This window comes from Osmerus mordax, chromosome 2, assembly GCF_038355195.1.
Source record: "Osmerus mordax isolate fOsmMor3 chromosome 2, fOsmMor3.pri, whole genome shotgun sequence".
Taxonomy (NCBI): Eukaryota; Metazoa; Chordata; class Actinopteri; order Osmeriformes; family Osmeridae; genus Osmerus; species Osmerus mordax.
Genome location: NC_090051.1, coordinates 5,426,161 through 5,442,220, shown reverse-complemented (window position 1 = coordinate 5,442,220; position 16,060 = coordinate 5,426,161). Strand labels below are relative to the sequence as shown.

Below are 16,060 nucleotides of genomic sequence, written 5' to 3'. Positions count from 1 at the left end.
TCTTCTACACTTCGAAAACACACTGGATGGACAAGACAAGACCCTACAATACCGAAGAAAGCAATAACAAACCAAAAAAAGGAACGAGCCACTTGTTTTAACTATGGCATTGAAGATGGAACTTCAGATCTTCTTGTTGAGAGCACTACCCTGGTTGTTTTGGAATGCCTGAATGAATTGTAATGAATTGTAAAAGTGTACATAAACTTATTATATAAAATGTCCGGACGTATGTATTTCATTTTTTCGTTTTCCGTTACCTTCTGTCAAAACTGTCTTTGTTAGTTTCAAGTGGATTCGTGTCCATCCGACGGAGAAGGTGGAAATAAAACTGTTAAGCATTAGCATCATTTAGATATTTATTGAATCATAAATGTGTGGGCTATGTTGTATTCTATGTCTTGTGTGAAACGCGATGTCAAAGCTTGTTAGTACGAGAAAACGTCAAACAAGTGTGCTCTTTGGCGGATTGTCCCCTCTCGGGAACCGTAGTTTGGCCGGCTATACCTGCTGCACATGGACCCTGAAGGCTGTGAAGTACCAGCAACAAACGAGGTAATAAACTAACTCAATACTAACCAATCCTTATCATACGAAATACCAGGTAGTATAGTGTAAGTCTGCCTTATCTTTACATTACTTAAAGACTGTTCAGCTAGATGTACTATAGCTAGCTATAGTACCAACCATCCCGTCTCGTGCTGCTGTAACTAGTAAGCTAGCATCGAGTCGCAAGTTGCTGTGACAGCTGGGGAGACTTTGATACTTCATAGCATAATATGTAGCTATCAGGTATCCAGTCTAGGTTTCTATTTGACTAACTAGCTAACCTAGTCTTGGCTAACTTGCTAGTTAGCCACCACCCTAGAAATTCGGACCGACCACTAGGATGAGTGACAGTGACGATGATGTCCCTCAACTGTCCGCGGCGGCTTTGGCTGCCTTGCAAGAGTTCTACGACGAGGAAAAGAACGGTCTAGCCCACAGCACGGTGCCGGTGGACAAGTATTCAGTTGGAGCTGTGGAGGAGGACTGGGTAGGGCTGTAGAACGTTATTAATGCAGTGTCGTATCAGTTAATACATGTTGGTAATGAGCTTATTTGTAGCTAAATACTCTTCTCTCCGTAGGGGATGAGCCAGTTCTGGTACAGTGATGACACGGCCACACGGCTGGCAGAGGAGCTCATTCACGAGGCAGGAGAGGGCGGCAGGTGAGCAGAATGACTGGCGCATGCACTGTACTCAACACCCATGCTATCACTCCATTCCAACCTCTGGAGATCTGATGTCCATCTCTGCCTGATGCAGTACCATCTCTAACAAGGTGACTGTGCCCCCCCCCCAGGATAGCCTGTCTGAGTGCTCCGAGTGTTTACCAGAAACTCAAGCAAGGTGTGGTGGCAGGCTCCGACCACGTGACGGCCGTGGTGATGGAGTACGACCGGCGCTTCTCCGCCTACGGACAAGACTTCATCTACTACGACTACAACGACCCTCTCTCCCTGCCGGAGGAAGTGACGCGGCAGAGCTTCGACATTGTCCTGGCGGACCCCCCCTACCTGTCCCTGGAGTGCCTCAGCAAGGTGGCAGAGACCATCCAGTACCTCAGCAAGGGCAAGGTGCTGCTCTGCACAGGTCAGTGTCTTCCAGTCATACGTTACTGACCAGTCAACTGTGGACCATTTAAACCCAGTGTCTTAGTGGTAGTCTTGAGGAGAAGCATGGACAGAGTTGTTGTGCTGCTGACGGTGCTCCTTGTCCCTAACGTGTCCAGGAGCCATCATGGAGGAGCCTGCGGAGCAGCTTCTGGGGCTGAAGATGTGCAGCTTCCTCCCCAAACACAACAAGAACCTGGCCAACGAGTTCCGCTGCTACGTCAACTACCCCTCCCGCCTGTCCTGAGGGAGCGATCTGTGGGGGGGTAACAGCGCCCCCTAGTGGCCTGGAGGGAACACATCTAGCCCCCTCAGCAGAGATACACGCTCTCCTAATGGGGATGTCTGACAGACAAACAGACATGTACATCCCTGATCGGTGACTGGTGATTTTTGTTTCACTGACGTTAGAAGCACATCTGGCTGGAATCAGGTCTCATGTTGATGACCTAAATGATTTACTGTCATGGTGCCTGCGTTCCACTTTTAAAGACTTACGACTTTTTACAAATAATTTCATATAGAACATCATTATGCAGTGCCATGATAAAAGAAGCTATTCATGTTTGAATTTGTAAATATTTCATATCACAGTAAATAAAGACTTAACAATGTACGTTGTGGAAAATTAGGTTACATTTTGGGACATCTTTCCCATCCTTGCTTTTTGGCCATTTAATAGAATGTCCCCATTGTCACAGGTACTTCTAGTTAACACTACACATAAGGTATAACCAACTGCTCAAAAGTTAGGGTTCACTTACAAATGTCCTTGTTTTTTTTAAAGAAAAGAAAATTCTTGGTTATTAAAATGACATCAAATTGATCAGAAATACAGTACAGTGCATTATATTATATATGTATATAACACAGGACTGATGGATGCTGATCATGGACCTCTGTACGCTTATGTAGATACTCTAAATATTCTATGAAATATATCTGGCTTTCATAGTAATTTACAACAGTCAGACAAACTTCTGAACGGTAGTATAAACTGCAACATGTTGTGACCAATATGGAGAAGGAGTGCTCAGATGTTGACACTCAATGATGGAACAAACAGAAACATGCAATGGATCAAGTGAAACAGCCTGCATGTATAAAGAGCTACAATGCACATATGGGAGGTGTTGACCTGCACAACCGATGAGTTAACCGTTGCCGGATTGGCATCCGATCAAATAATTGGTGGCCATGCTACAGCTGGGCACTCAACAGTGCTATGATCCTCTCCTGGTGTTACATGTACATGGGGGTGTAATGGGAAGTGGGAGTGGAGGCTGTAGGTGGAAGGATGGGGTCTATATCTTTGGTGGCATGACACAAAAACAAAACCTGTAATATTTAATTCATTCAAAACCCACCAAATATCCATTCATACAGGTCATATGAAGAGGGAGACAGATCTCCCTCTCCTTCCAAAGGTTGGTTGCCCACAGTCTCCTCCAGCACCATGGGATGAAGCCACAGGGGCATGGAAGAAGGTCAGCGTTGGGCTCTGCAATGTGAGGCGGCCAGATTTGACCATTTGAACCACTGGTGAAAATGTGATGGGCAAACTCCCTTTGCATGTGAGAAATGCATGTTGATTGCTTCAAGGTCTTTCATCTGAAACAGTAAAACTCCACCCCAGAGGGAGAGGAACAGAGGGAGAAACAGAGATGGAAAGGTATAGCAGGTAGGACACGTGACATAACTTACTATTCCAAATTTTAATATTTTTTTCTTCAATTTATTTTCATTTAACTTTTTGATACACAGTGGCCTGTTGGGGCACACTTAATGTCTGCATTTTGTGCTGTACTATGTTATACCACTTCAAGACAAATGGGTTTGTTGTTGACTGTTTAAATCCCCCTTGTCTTCAAGATTTTGAAATGTTTGAGTTTTCATATTCAAAAGATTATAAGCTAGAGGCAGCTTTTTGGGGTTTGCAGACAATGTTCTTACACTTTTATACTAAATGTGTTTATGAATAAAGATGGGTCTACTGAAGCAATTATTTTGAGTTAGATGCCAAATGTTCTCCGATTCAAATTTGACATTGAAGGGGTGCATCCAACGTATGCTTATTTGCCCACCGGCAACTATATTTGCTGTACATTCAAATATTATTTTCAAAAAGGAAAGAAAAAAACTGGGGTAAATGTTTGCAGAACATGTTCATATAGCACACTTAACACGACTATGAAACCATTTAGAAAAATTTGGGCCCAAATGGGAAGTCTAGTTCCACTCCAGGTGGCAGTGTATGTAGATAAGTGCAGTTTGGCTTCTGAAGGGATGAATGGCTGGCTACTAAGTCTGCCGTGGGAAGGAGAAGGGGGAAGAGTATTAGTATGCGTGCAGGCATATATTACACAACTTTAGTCGCAATTCCTCTTTTAAGGTTCCACTTGACGCACACGGCCTATACTGTTCATTAAACATTCTTGTCATTGATGAGCGGTTTGGCCTGCGCTCGTTCCAGACTCTGGTTGCTAGACTGCACGTCCCTGTCTTTGGCCAGCAGCGGGACGCACGTGCAGCCCACGGGGATGGAGACGTAGCTCTCGGTGTAGGAATGACGACCCCCCACGCAGGAGCCAGTGCGTCGCAAGATGACGGACGGCATATAGACCGGGGTGCTACGGTACTGGTCACTCTCCTGTCCGAAGGGACCCGTCAGACAACCTTTACATAAACAGTAAGCTTCTGGAATGAAGCGGGGGTACCTTGCTGGGTCGTGGGAAATCCTGTCAATATACATTGAGCAACACTATATTAACTCCCACGTTGTTTCAATATTTATGGGGGTTTCAGCATTAGAATCAAGTAAAATACATTTCATATCCATGCCTTACATTATTTTTGCAACCTGCGTACCTGTATGCCCATGGAGAGAGGCTGAGAAAGTTCACTGGGATCCGGGACTTTCTATCGGGAACCGGGCGGCCAGCGGACGGGCAGGTCAGATTCTGTCTCTCCAGCGGCGCCAGCTGCAGAGTATGGTGGAATGCGCTAAGGACACCGACCGAAAGTCGTCCGAACATTTGTTCCAGGATCTCCTCCGGTAAATCGAGACACGGACGACTTCGGGTAGTTTTCCTGGATGTCCTGGCTGACAGAACCCCCTCGCTCAAAAGGACAAGATGCAAAAACATAGGGAAAACTCGAACAAACATTTTTGCGCACTAGATTGCGACCCGCAAACGGCTTAAAATAGTATAGCGAAAACTTTGGGTAGAAAACGATGCAGAATTTAGAAACTATTCACACGTGACGTCACATTTGATGTGGTTGACCAAGTATTCCGACTTTTCTCACAATATGCCAAATACTACTTGCGTATAAAACTTTTTGCGGTCTCTGCGTGTGATCGCCAAGTGACAGTTAATAAATGTACACTGTAGAATGAATAATATACTGATAAACGATGAAGCCGTCCATTTTAAGTGTCCTGTTTCTCACGAGTTTCTGCAAAGCCGGAGAAGGTTGTGCTATCAGGAGCAGGGGGTAGGACACTTGGCGCGGGATTTTTGTCGTCTCTGCTGAATAATACGCACAGATCTTCTTCTGACACATACTTTCCAAGTTGAGAACAGATGGGTTATAGGACCAGTCAGAGTTCTTCGTAAAGGATTCTCTCACCTGCGCTATGGGAAGCCATTCCAGAGACTTAGCCGCAGTATAACTGTAAAGAGGAGCTCTTAATTGACCTGCCTGTTATGGAGATGGAGGTTATGTAAAGTTGAAGTCATTCTACATACCGTTTGCATTTGTGTAGAAGTGCCGCATTCAATTTAGAAACTTTTATGTAAAATTTCCCAGACATCAAGTCGAAAACACGAACTGACTTCTGATTGAAAAATAAATGTTTATCTTGCCTAAGAAAATAGAACAATGACAATCAAGAACTGTTGCTGTAACTTAACTCAAAGTTACACAAAAGATACTCGCACACAATAAATAATCCATTTGTTACAACTAATATAAATTGTATCAAGCATTTCATGAAATATGATGAATGACTCTTCTATGATACATGGAGCTCCATAGATATGATGATGGAATTTCCATTGATTCCTTCCAGCTGATTAATGCCTTTAGAGTCACGTAAGGAAAACGTATAGTTTCAGTTGGCCCGTGTAACTGCTGTGGAGGTGTGACATAGTGCTGTAGCTGCTCCTCTCTGGGAGGGGAGGCGGAGGGCTACTCTGGTAGGAGGTCCTCTCCCAGCTCCTCGTCCGCAAACTCATCGTCTTCCATGCGCTTTTTGGCCGCAGTCTTCGGTCTCTCAATCTGTGGCCCCAGAGGGTCCACGTAGGAGGCATCTAGCACACAGACAACACGGCTGACATTCAGCACACTGGCTACCACATAGTAACATCTGTAGTAACGAGACTGTGGCAACCACTACTGTCACCTCAACTGTCACCCATTGAGGTAATAGTGGTGTAGTAGTAGTGACCAGTAGTGACTCTTTCTTAATAATACTTTGGCTTTGACAAACAAAGAAAACCTTCCTTATTCCAATCCTTCTTTTAAATCTACCATTCTGCTGTAGTAAAGTAACTGCTGTGTATATGACATGGTGTGATGGTTTAGCAGTCTGGCCCTTCATTACACAGGCTGACATATGTATGTAGCAGTACGTAACGACATAGGAAGAGAGCAGCTCAATGTGATGGGTTACGACATACACCTGCGGGGGCAGACGAGGTGAGAGGTCACCAGAGGTGACGTGATTGGCCGGCTCACCTATGTCTCTCTGGCTGCTGGCCTCGTAGGGCTCGTTGGCGCCGGGCAGCGCCCTCAGCCTGGCGCTCAGACGCTCTCCTTTGGCGCTGGCACCATGGCTGCTCTGCCCGCTGTCTGAGGACACACACACACACACAGGGCAAATCAGCCTTGAGGACAAACACAGTGTTAACACCGAGGATGCACGCAGGCAACCACACACACACACACAGTAAACAGTGAGGACACACACACAGACAAACACATACACTGTGTTAACAGTGAGGACACACACACACACACGGTCAATGTTGTCTGAATACACAAACACACACAAGATTAACGCTGAGGACAAACACACACAGGGTTAACGCTGTCTGAATATACAAACACACACAAGGTTAAAACGTAATCAGGTTTCTGGCTAGCTGGCTGTGTATGGGAGTGTGCATGCATGTGTGTCAGCTCTAGGCCCACGTGGCAGTTTAGAGAAATGGGGGACAGGCCAGACTCCCACACCCCACATCTGGCCACCATGTAGTCGTGGAAACAAGTCCAGGAAACTAGGAAAACAGGAAGGAGCACGAGCGTTCCCCTGTCCTCCCTCTGCAGATGAGCCCCAACCTGGAGGCCCTTTTACCTTCACATCCACCAGCTCAACACGTCCCCCACCACGGCCAGCTGCCTGCCCTGCCCCATGGGTAGGGACAACTCTACAACACTGTAGTTTATGACCCTGTTCACCCTCGGATGAAACGCACACAGCTGTACACACTGAGCTGAGAGCACACTGTGTGGGAGTATTACAACGCCCTCCCAACAGTGTGGAGTGTGCCCACTCTGAGGACGCGGCAGTTACACGGCAGAGTCGTGCTTTTCACAGTCGTCGCCTGTCCAAAAGGTTGAAGCCGGAGTCGTACGCGTCCTGAGTTTACAGCCCACTGAGTCTAAGGGGGCCCATTCCTGCGGAAAGCGTTCCTGAAAGCTTTTTCAGTCGTGGCTCTCGCACCTCTTTGCAGAGTGCTCAGTGCAAACACTCAGAGGAGGGAGGGAGGGGAGGGGAGGGAGGGAGACATTCTTGGCAAACAAGGATGACAGCAGCCTGTGAGAGATTTCTGGGATGATGTGAACTGAAGAACGTGCTATTTGAAATCCAGGTGGACAGATATTTTAATGGGTATCTGTTTTTACTGAGGACTTAATGTACCTACTTGTCACATTAACGTCTTAAATAAGTCCCCGTCCAAGATTCTATCAGCTCAGCAGAGGCCCAGCCTGTGTGCTACATACCTCTGCCTGGCTCCAGAACTGGACTGTGTTTAGTCTCAGAGACCGACACTAGGCAGACCCAGAGAGGAAACAGGAAGAACAGAGACAGGAGACAGATGCATGCAAGACCAGGTTAAGAATGTAAGGTTAGGAAGACAGCTCTCTAGAGTAGAGGACAGGTGGAGGAACATGGATTAAGAGAAGTGATGGTCTGTGTGCGCGCGTGTGTGTGTGCGCGCGTGTGTCTGCTCACCTGCTTTGATATCCACATCTGAAGCAGTGTGAGAGGAGAGAGAACAGGAGAATGTAGAGTTGTAGCTTTAGGCAACAGCTGTCTGGCTGCACCGGTGACTGCAATCTCATCACTACACAAATCTGGGCCTGGTTAGCGAAGCTGCAACTTAGCCTGTCTCCAATACACAATGCTGATGGTGAATCTGGTTTCCACTGTCAGAGCCAGAGGAACCACGTGTGCTTGCTCTCAGCACACAGAGACTCTAGAAAAATAATCTACTCTGCCTCTACAAACACAGATTCTACTCTGGCTACACCCAGATACACTACTCCGACATTACTAACACAGAGACATGATTGTACCTATGGCCTTCTTGAGAGATGTTTGGACAGGCTTCGGGGTACCCAAAGGGGTACCCACTGTCCAGGAAATGCAAGAACCAACAGGTAAGAAAAGAATGTTGGGAAAATGGAATATCATCAGTACTGGAGGTGACTAGTACTGTATGGGTATAACTGAGGATTTGTTGTCAGGAAGATGTGATGTCAGGGGATTGGATGTGATGTCAGGAGTGAAGATGTGTAGGGTCTGATTGTTCACTTACCACTACTGGCACTGTTCTCTCTGCGGCCCCTGGCACTGCCCTCCCTGGCGGACTTCACCCTCTATCACACACAGACACACACACACATCTTGGTGAGCTTTAGGGCTGCGCCACAGTATAATAATACATCATCGAGGGTCACCCCCCCCTTCAACGTTTCTACAAAATACTAGGATGAGGTATATATAGTTGGTCTCTACGGTCAGCAATCAGTACAAGAGAGACCTGCAGGCTGTAGCCAAATAGTGGAGTTAGTTGACGACATCATGCTGGCCTGAGCCAGAGAGCAGAGCAGGCAGGGGCCTCCAGACCCATCCTAGTGCAACAACATCTCAAAGTGGATTTAGCAAACAGCTGGTTCTAATTCAGAGAGATTATCTCAGGATCTGTCTGTAGGGGTTTGGGTGTGTGTGCGCGTGTGTGCGCGTGTGTGTGTGTGACTGAGTGGAAGGAAGGAGGGGCGACGACAGTAGAAGTACCTGCTTTGACAGCAAAAATGAAGGAGGATAGAGGGATAAGGAGTAGGATAGAAGTACCTGCTCTCTGATTTCCTTCATCTTCTCCACTTTCTTCAGTTTGGTGGCATAGTCCTGAACCTCCTTCAGCCCCATGTCTGTGCACAGCCTCACCAGGAAACGAAGACCTGCACGAACACACACACACACACGTCAGCAGTTACACAATGACTGAATTCCTATTTGGAAGCCAACATCGTTACAGAGATAGAGAGGGACGGCGGAGAGCTTACATTCAACATTGTCTGGAAACTTCCGATGTATGTCTTTGTATGTCTCCAGAGCTCTCTGATAGTTTCCTGGAATGACAGAGGGGCGTTGTTTAACACTGGTCTGCGAAGCTAATGTTGTGGTATACAGTATGTATATTATAATGAGGTGAAACAAAGAGACTCACCACTCCTCCTGTAACAGCTAGCCACCATCAGCTGCCACTTCACCTGGGTGGGTCTGGAAGCACACACACACACACATACACATCGTGTTCACACACACCATGTTCAGGCACACAGCCAACTGATAATAGTGTGATGAGTCCTGTTGACTTACTGGATGAGTGTGGCTCTCTCAAAGTACTGGATGGCCTTCTCACAGAACTGGGTGTCGATGTAGTAAGCTCCCAGCCACTCTATCACCTCGATGTTGGAGGGGAAGTATCGGAACGACTGCGCAGGAGGAGAGAGAGCAGAGAGACAGGCTTTAGAGAGAGCAGAGAGACAGGCTTTAGAGAGAGCAGAGAGACAGGCTTTAGAGAGAGCAGAGAGACAGGCTTTAGAGAGAGCAAAGAGACAGGCTTTAGAAAGAGCAGAGAGACAGGCTTTAGAGAGAGCAGAGAGACAGGCTTTAGAAAGAGCAGAGAGACAGGCTTTAGAGAGAGCAGAGAGACAGGCTTTAGAAAGAGCAGAGAGACAGGCTTTAGAGAGAGCAGAGAGACAGGCTTTAGAAAGAGCAGAGATACAGGCTTTAGACAGAGCAGATAGACAGGCTTTAGAGAGAGCAGACAGATATGCGTTTAAGAGCAAAGAAACAAGCTTTCGAGGACAGAGACAGGTTTTAGAGACAGCAGACAGACAGGCTTTCGAGAGCAGAGAAACAAGTTCCACAGAGCAGTCAGGGAGACAGGCTTCAGCGAGAGCAGCCTCTTTAGTTATGTGTCTGTGTGAGCAAACCACTGCTCTCAGCCATCACCCTAATCTATACAGTGTGTTCCCTATTGGTGTCAGAGAGGCAGGCTCCCCCTACAGCATGGCAGGGTGTACTGCACCTCATAGTAGTACTGGAAGGCCTGGGATTTATCTCCTTCGCTGTCATATAGCTCCCCCAGCTTGGCCAGCACGTGGGGGTCTGTGGGCGTCACGCTGATCAACTGCATCAGCCACTCGATAGCCTGGTGGGGGTCCTCCAGCATCTCATAGCTGGGCGGGAGTCAAGGATTACACGCACACACCTAAACACACACACATAACCAAACACATAACCCACACACATGCACATATACCTTAGCACACACTCACCTAAACATGCACATAACCACACACACACACACACTTGTATGTATACCTTAATACCGTTGTTTATGATCAGCTTTTGTAAAGCTCTCTCTTAGAAGTCGCTTTGGATAAAAGCGTCTGCTTAATGAATAAATGTAAATACACATAACCAACACACATGCACATATACCTAAGCACACACTGACCTAAACACGCACATGACCACACATATAAGAACCCACACACACTTCCACGTATACCTTAACACACACAGATAACCATGCACACCTAAACACATGCACGTAACCATACACAAGCATATACCCATAACCACCCCACACGCATGACCTCACACACACACACAACCTCACACAAACATAACCATTTTCAAGAATGCCTGAGCCCAGCCCAGGTGGTGGGGTGTGTGTCAGGATACAGGCTGGCCAGCTGGTGCATAACCTGAGCGCTGTTCCTGAGGATGGCGTGCAGTTTGAGGAAGCAGTCCAGGGACTCCTCCAGACGAACCAGGCGCTTATAGGTCAGACCTGCAGGAGGGGAGGGCCTTCAGTCCAGAGAAGCTCATCCTCATCTCTGCTTCGACTAGTACCTCTGACAACAGTACCAGCCAATGAGGTCTTTCCTGAGCTTACTCGGGTTGTAGAGGACCAATCAGCAGTGAGCTTACCCAGGTTGTAGAGGGCCTCGGTGCAGGAGGAGTCGTTCCTGAGGGCCTCCTTGTAGAACTCAGCAGCCTTAGCGTAGTCATGCCTCACAAACACTGTGTTGCCCTTGTTGATCAACGCGGCCGGGTTGTAGCGGTCCGCCGTCATGGCCAGGTCAGCGTAGCGATCCGCCTGGTCGTAGTCCTTCTCCTGAGGGCCAGAGGTCAAAGGTCAGACGGACAACCCCTTTAGACGATCTCTCTGTGTCTCGAGTCTGCCGCTGTCGGGTCGCCACCAAGTCGTTGACTTGAAGACTTACCAGGAAGAACAGGAAGGAGAGGTTGGTGGCGGCAGCACTCTTCACTCTGCTGTCTTTCTTCTCAAAGGTCCTCAGGGTTTCCACAGCCTGTACAAGCACACCCCCAGACCCCAACCCGGGGTCAACACAACTCCTGCTCACATGCTGGCATGACCACCACACTATAGGATGTAGGTCATCGAATTACATTACTGTAGCATGAAGCTAATTTAATGAGAGTATCCAGTGTAGGATGATGGTACTTATTTAGTAACATCAGCAAAAGCAAATCCAATGACTTGAACAGAGGTCGGAAGACAGAAGACACACATACCTCAACCTCAGAGGCCATGCAGGTGGAGACAAGGAGAGCAGGACAAACAAAACAGTGGAAGTGAACAGAGCGAACTGTATGGAAACCGGTCTGAACCGGCCACAGGCCATGCAACATGACGTTTAATTGGACCAGCAAGACCAGCATGGAGAACAGGGGATGGAGGAAACGGAGGCGTCTCTGGCTCTGTGACGGAGGAAGAGGGCGGCACACTCACTTGGTTGAAGTCCCTCTGTCGGAGGTAGGTGATGGCTTTGTTGATCTCCAGATCGTTGGCCAACTCCACGTACTGGGAGCTCTTCACCATCTCCACACACCTGCAGGAAAACACTCCCGACCATTACCATGGAACTACATCACCTACCATAACCTATATCACCCTCCTCAATAGACCAGGACAGCTAGCTAGCTAGCTCGGCCAGGACAATTAGTCTAGCAGACAGCTGTGCAGCCAGTTGGTCTGCTGCTAAGGTGTGCTGCAACGCACCAGTCAAACCCAGCAGCAAAGGATGTCTCGATGGCTGGAGCAATGAGCTTGGCAGACGTCATGATGAACTTCTCAGCCAAGGCTTTCCTGTGGAGGAGAGGAAACACAGAACAGCCAGAGAGAAACTGTCAGATGAAGGTGGCAGATACCTGGTGCTGTTTGGAGGAAGAGAGCAGAGCAGAAGGAAACAAAGAAGACAGTTACCGCTCTCTTTCCATCTGGTGCAGCTTGTCGTTCTTGATAGCTTCGATCACCAGGTTGGCTTTGGTGTCGTCCTGAGAACCACACAGGGGAATAGATCAACCATCTATGACTACAACAGTCCTCAGGATTCCGACTCTTTAGGAGGGCAATGCATGAACCCTGACCCCAAACCAGGAACATGAATCCTAACCACAGACCGGTAACATGAACACAGACTGTCATTGGGAAGAACTGCTTCGACATGGTCAGAGCTCCACCACATCGTCACTGGGCTGATCATGGATAAGGCAGTGCTCACGTTGGTGGGGATGTACTTGTCTTCCTCATCGATGCCCAGAGGAACGCAGATGAGCTTCTGGAAGGACTTCTTCATCCTCTCCCTGTCTCCAATGGCGTAGTAGCACAGGATGAGGTTGAAGCCCGTCTTGATGTTTGGGCTTTCGCTCATGATGTGTTCAAAGGAGGTGATGGCATCCGTGTATTGGCCCATACGGATGAAGCCGATGCCGATGTTCTGCATGATCTTGATCCTCATCTCCTTGTGGGCGTTGGAGATCTGGTCCAAGGCCATGCGGTAGAACTTGATAGCCTTGGGGTAGTTCTTCTGCTTGAAGTAGATGTTGGCCATGTTGACTTTTAGCCTTCCTGGAGGGTTACAATGGAACGTGTGTGAGATGCTAATAGCTTTAGCTGTAATCTGTCAGACTTTCTTATATATTGAAATGGCAACAATAAAAAATATGGGTGTAAGGTTGGTCTATCACAGTTATTATTTGACACTTTTTGGGGATACGGTGGCTAGAATGAGCTATGTCATCAGTCATTGCCGTGGCATCGACCTGCGTTACTGAACATCTTGTTCTTCACGATGACCTGGTACGTGTTCAGGGCTTCTGGGTACATCTCATTGTTACCATACTGGGTCGCCAAGTTGAACAGAACCTGGGGAAAAACAGACATCTCAGTAAGGAAGACACCAGATCTAGAATGAGCCCCAGGACCAGCTGCAGGTGAGGTGACAGTGGCGGGGAGTGTAGTTCGAATCAGAAGTAATATACTCTGGTGGGCAGGTGCATACAGTAAACGTATAATACAAATATAGAATCTTGAAATGTGCGTGCAGTGTGTTAGTGTCAGTTGGGGGCCGAGCACTGCCGTGCCACTAACGGAGTAGGTGAGGTCCAGGTTGATGTGGTCAGCGTTGCCTGACTGCTCTCTCTGTCTCGCAAGAGCTCTCTCCTTTCGACCTGCTTCTTTGGCCTTCTCCAGAGACTGGAACACAAACACACCAGATTAAAGGTCAGGCCTCTGCAGTGAGTAGCGGGGTCCGTAGCGCTGGGAGCTTACCAGCTGCAGGTCCCCTCGGCCGTGAGCCAGGCAGCTTTCCTCGATCAGATCATTCACGTTCTTCTCCAGGAGCTTGTTCTTCTCCTCAGGCCTGGGTAACAGGACAATCACATCTACTATCATGAACAGAGCAGCATGATATGGGCCTATGACATCACACGCAACCTTCAAGAAAAGGAACAGACACGGAAACCTACGTATCCTCATTTTTGGCCTCCAGAGGAGGGGCGGGTCCCTTGGACTGACCCAGGGGGTCAAAGGTCGAACCTGAAACACATACTTATATCAATCAGGACATGACCTGCACATGTACAACTTTCACTGTGATGACGTGACTGTGCCTATAGCACTTATCTCATATCTGTGTCTTTCGGTAGTGTGAGCTCACCTCTGCTCATTGTTGATGTGTAGCCGGCAGCTCTAACAGCAGTCATAGGCCTGGCTGCTCCATCCTGACACACACACACAAACAGCTAAGACTCAGGCTTCATTCACAATGAGAGGGAAACAGTATCACTAATCACCAAGCTCTGAGTAAGGGTAATATTATATATTTATATATTAATATTACCCTTAATATTATATATATATACACATTAGTAATATCTGAAGACTATTCATTAGGACAGGCAGACCAGACTGTTCTCTCTGCGTTCCTCCTCACCTGTACAGCTCCTGTCATGGGACGACCCATAGAAGAGGCCAAGGGAATCCTGGACTGCAACGCATAACACAGTCAAATGAATTAAAACGACAACATACCTTGTCTGAACTATACCTTTTCCATTATTCTAGTTTCATAGGTGGAGATGTGTGTCAGGAATCCTGTAAAAGCTGCTGATCTGGAATGTAACCTTTCTTCCATGTGCGTATCATGTCCTGTTTCTATGTCTTATCTCACCTTCAAAAGCCTGCTCTCCCTGCCAAATCTGCTCTCAACCTGACATTTTGAAATATCACACTTGCTCAGATACATATGACAACACAATTATAATGTAATGGAGGTCTCTGATGCACAGCGTACCTGGATTACTGTCTTCAACTGATATACAGACCATATTGATCTAGATGTTCACATATTTCATTTAATTCATAACTCACTCCAAAAGCTGTCCCCAAAGGCCGTCCTCCAATTGCAGTGCCAGGGAACTTAGCAGTCATCTGGAAGATGAACAAGCACTTTATTATAATGCATTCAACACAATTAACACACAACCTGTAGCTGGGCAAACACATGCATTAGGTTATACATCATGTGTGTATAGCAAGAGACATTTACTGTCACTCACTGGAGGTCTTCTACCATGACTGGTTCTGACGGCCTGCTGGAAACCTGCATCATTGTCAAGCTCCTGGGATAAACAAAACCCAGGATGTTCTTTGACTTTTAACAAATCAGAGTCACTATGAAACATGGAACTTAGTTATGGTTGCAGGTTGGCTAGCAAACGACGTTACCTCCGAGTCAAATGTTGGGTTGTAGTCATTGTAGCCCGAGTACAGGTCATCCTCCTCCTCTCCAGCAAGATGCACATGCTCCATCACACCCTACAAAACCTTCGAAAATATGTAAAAATAAATAATGGAATTGGTAATTTTACAAAGATGGCATTCGTTTAGCTAGCTAATCTGGTTATCTGGCTGGTAGCACTAGCTATCTAGTTAGTTGACTACTGTAGGTTTCACTGTACAGAAGTTTAGCTAGCTAGCGCTAGTTAGCTAGCCACTGTTTTAGTAGCTAGTTACCAACATAAAACGCCAGTGAGCTACATTCACCTGCAGATGCTATTGGGTAACTGCAAAAATAAAAAAAGATGACCTATTTTATCTCGGATTTTAGCTAGCTAGACTACTGTAGTTTGATAGTTAGCTTGCTATCTGTGCCGGATTGTTTGTTGTCATTGGAGAATCGTCACCAAACTGGGCGGTAAAGTATTTCTCCAAGGACCCGGTTGGTTAAACACATGTCTGTCATTTATTTTAGGTAATGCAATTGGATACGATTTATAATGTCGTTGCTAGGATACGATACGGCTAAAGGCTTACTCCAGAAACATCTAAGCTCGCTCGGTATGAAATGTTTTAGTGCACACTTTTCCGCGTCCTTGTGGTTGTTTTGAATTCATTAAAATGTAGAAATGTACTACAGCTACTACTAATAATCAATAAAATGTTCAACAAAATATACTTACCAGCTGTGGATTTTTATTTGGTTTTGTACAGCATTGTTTTGAACC

At 46.9% G+C, this 16,060-nt stretch overlaps 3 protein-coding genes across 7 annotated transcripts; 1 reads left to right on the top strand and 2 right to left on the bottom strand.

Moving 5' to 3' along the window:
• The first annotated feature begins 492 nt into the window (after positions 1–492).
• On the top strand, positions 493–2,421 carry eef1akmt1 (EEF1A lysine methyltransferase 1). The gene is made up of 5 exons (XM_067252986.1): positions 493–555; positions 853–1,036; positions 1,130–1,212; positions 1,347–1,636; positions 1,776–2,421. The coding sequence occupies exons 2-5, from the start codon at positions 890–892 to the stop codon at positions 1,901–1,903; spliced, it is 648 nt and encodes a 215-aa protein (XP_067109087.1). The 5' UTR covers positions 493–555; positions 853–889; the 3' UTR covers positions 1,904–2,421.
• Positions 2,422–3,356: 935 nt separating this feature from the next.
• il17d (interleukin 17d) lies at positions 3,357–5,095 on the bottom strand. The gene is made up of 2 exons (XM_067252998.1): positions 4,525–5,095; positions 3,357–4,394 (listed from the first exon to the last, which is right to left on the bottom strand). The coding sequence occupies exons 1-2, from the start codon at positions 4,821–4,823 to the stop codon at positions 4,082–4,084; spliced, it is 612 nt and encodes a 203-aa protein (XP_067109099.1). The 5' UTR covers positions 4,824–5,095; the 3' UTR covers positions 3,357–4,081.
• Positions 5,096–5,534: 439 nt separating this feature from the next.
• Positions 5,535–15,647, bottom strand: ift88 (intraflagellar transport 88 homolog). Of its 5 annotated transcripts, none has more exons than XM_067252911.1 (26): positions 15,600–15,647; positions 15,282–15,380; positions 15,113–15,175; positions 14,925–14,984; positions 14,488–14,541; positions 14,212–14,275; positions 14,021–14,090; positions 13,824–13,914; positions 13,644–13,748; positions 13,316–13,418; positions 12,775–13,121; positions 12,477–12,547; positions 12,273–12,359; positions 11,997–12,102; positions 11,473–11,559; positions 11,177–11,363; positions 10,928–11,036; positions 10,266–10,416; positions 9,551–9,666; positions 9,399–9,451; positions 9,235–9,300; positions 9,023–9,129; positions 8,487–8,547; positions 7,901–7,918; positions 6,400–6,513; positions 5,535–5,972 (listed from the first exon to the last, which is right to left on the bottom strand). In XM_067252911.1, exons 2-26 carry the CDS (start codon positions 15,363–15,365, stop codon positions 5,851–5,853), a joined length of 2,496 nt encoding a protein of 831 aa, XP_067109012.1. In that variant the 5' UTR covers positions 15,366–15,380; positions 15,600–15,647; the 3' UTR covers positions 5,535–5,850. The 5 variants fall into 5 exon arrangements, 4 of the variants coding, with proteins under 4 accessions (XP_067109012.1, XP_067109021.1, XP_067109029.1 ...); XM_067252920.1 differs by having other exon boundaries at positions 12,003–12,102; XM_067252928.1 differs by lacking the exon at positions 7,901–7,918.
• Positions 15,648–16,060: the final 413 nt, after the last annotated feature.

Bases quoted from the DNA above. Each gene is read 5' to 3' on its own strand.
- ift88 (XM_067252911.1), bottom strand. From the start codon at position 15,365: ATGGAGCATGTGCATCTTGCTGGAGAGGAGGAGGATGACCTGTACTCG. The intron at 14,091-14,211 runs GTGAGCTCACAC...TATGTGTTTCAG, and splicing joins CACATCAACAATGAGCAGAG to GTTCGACCTTTGACCCCCTG. The intron at 5,973-6,399 runs GTGAGCCGGCCA...TCTGTGTGCTAG, and splicing joins CAGCAGCCAGAGAGACATAG to ATGCCTCCTACGTGGACCCT.
- il17d (XM_067252998.1), bottom strand. From the start codon at position 4,823: ATGTTTGTTCGAGTTTTCCCTATGTTTTTGCATCTTGTCCTTTTGAGC. The intron at 4,395-4,524 runs GTACGCAGGTTG...GTATATTGACAG, and splicing joins CTCTCTCCATGGGCATACAG to GATTTCCCACGACCCAGCAA.
- eef1akmt1 (XM_067252986.1), top strand. From the start codon at position 890: ATGAGTGACAGTGACGATGATGTCCCTCAACTGTCCGCGGCGGCTTTG. The intron at 1,037-1,129 runs GTAGGGCTGTAG...TTCTCTCCGTAG, and splicing joins GAGCTGTGGAGGAGGACTGG to GGGATGAGCCAGTTCTGGTA. The intron at 1,637-1,775 runs GTCAGTGTCTTC...TAACGTGTCCAG, and splicing joins CAAGGTGCTGCTCTGCACAG to GAGCCATCATGGAGGAGCCT.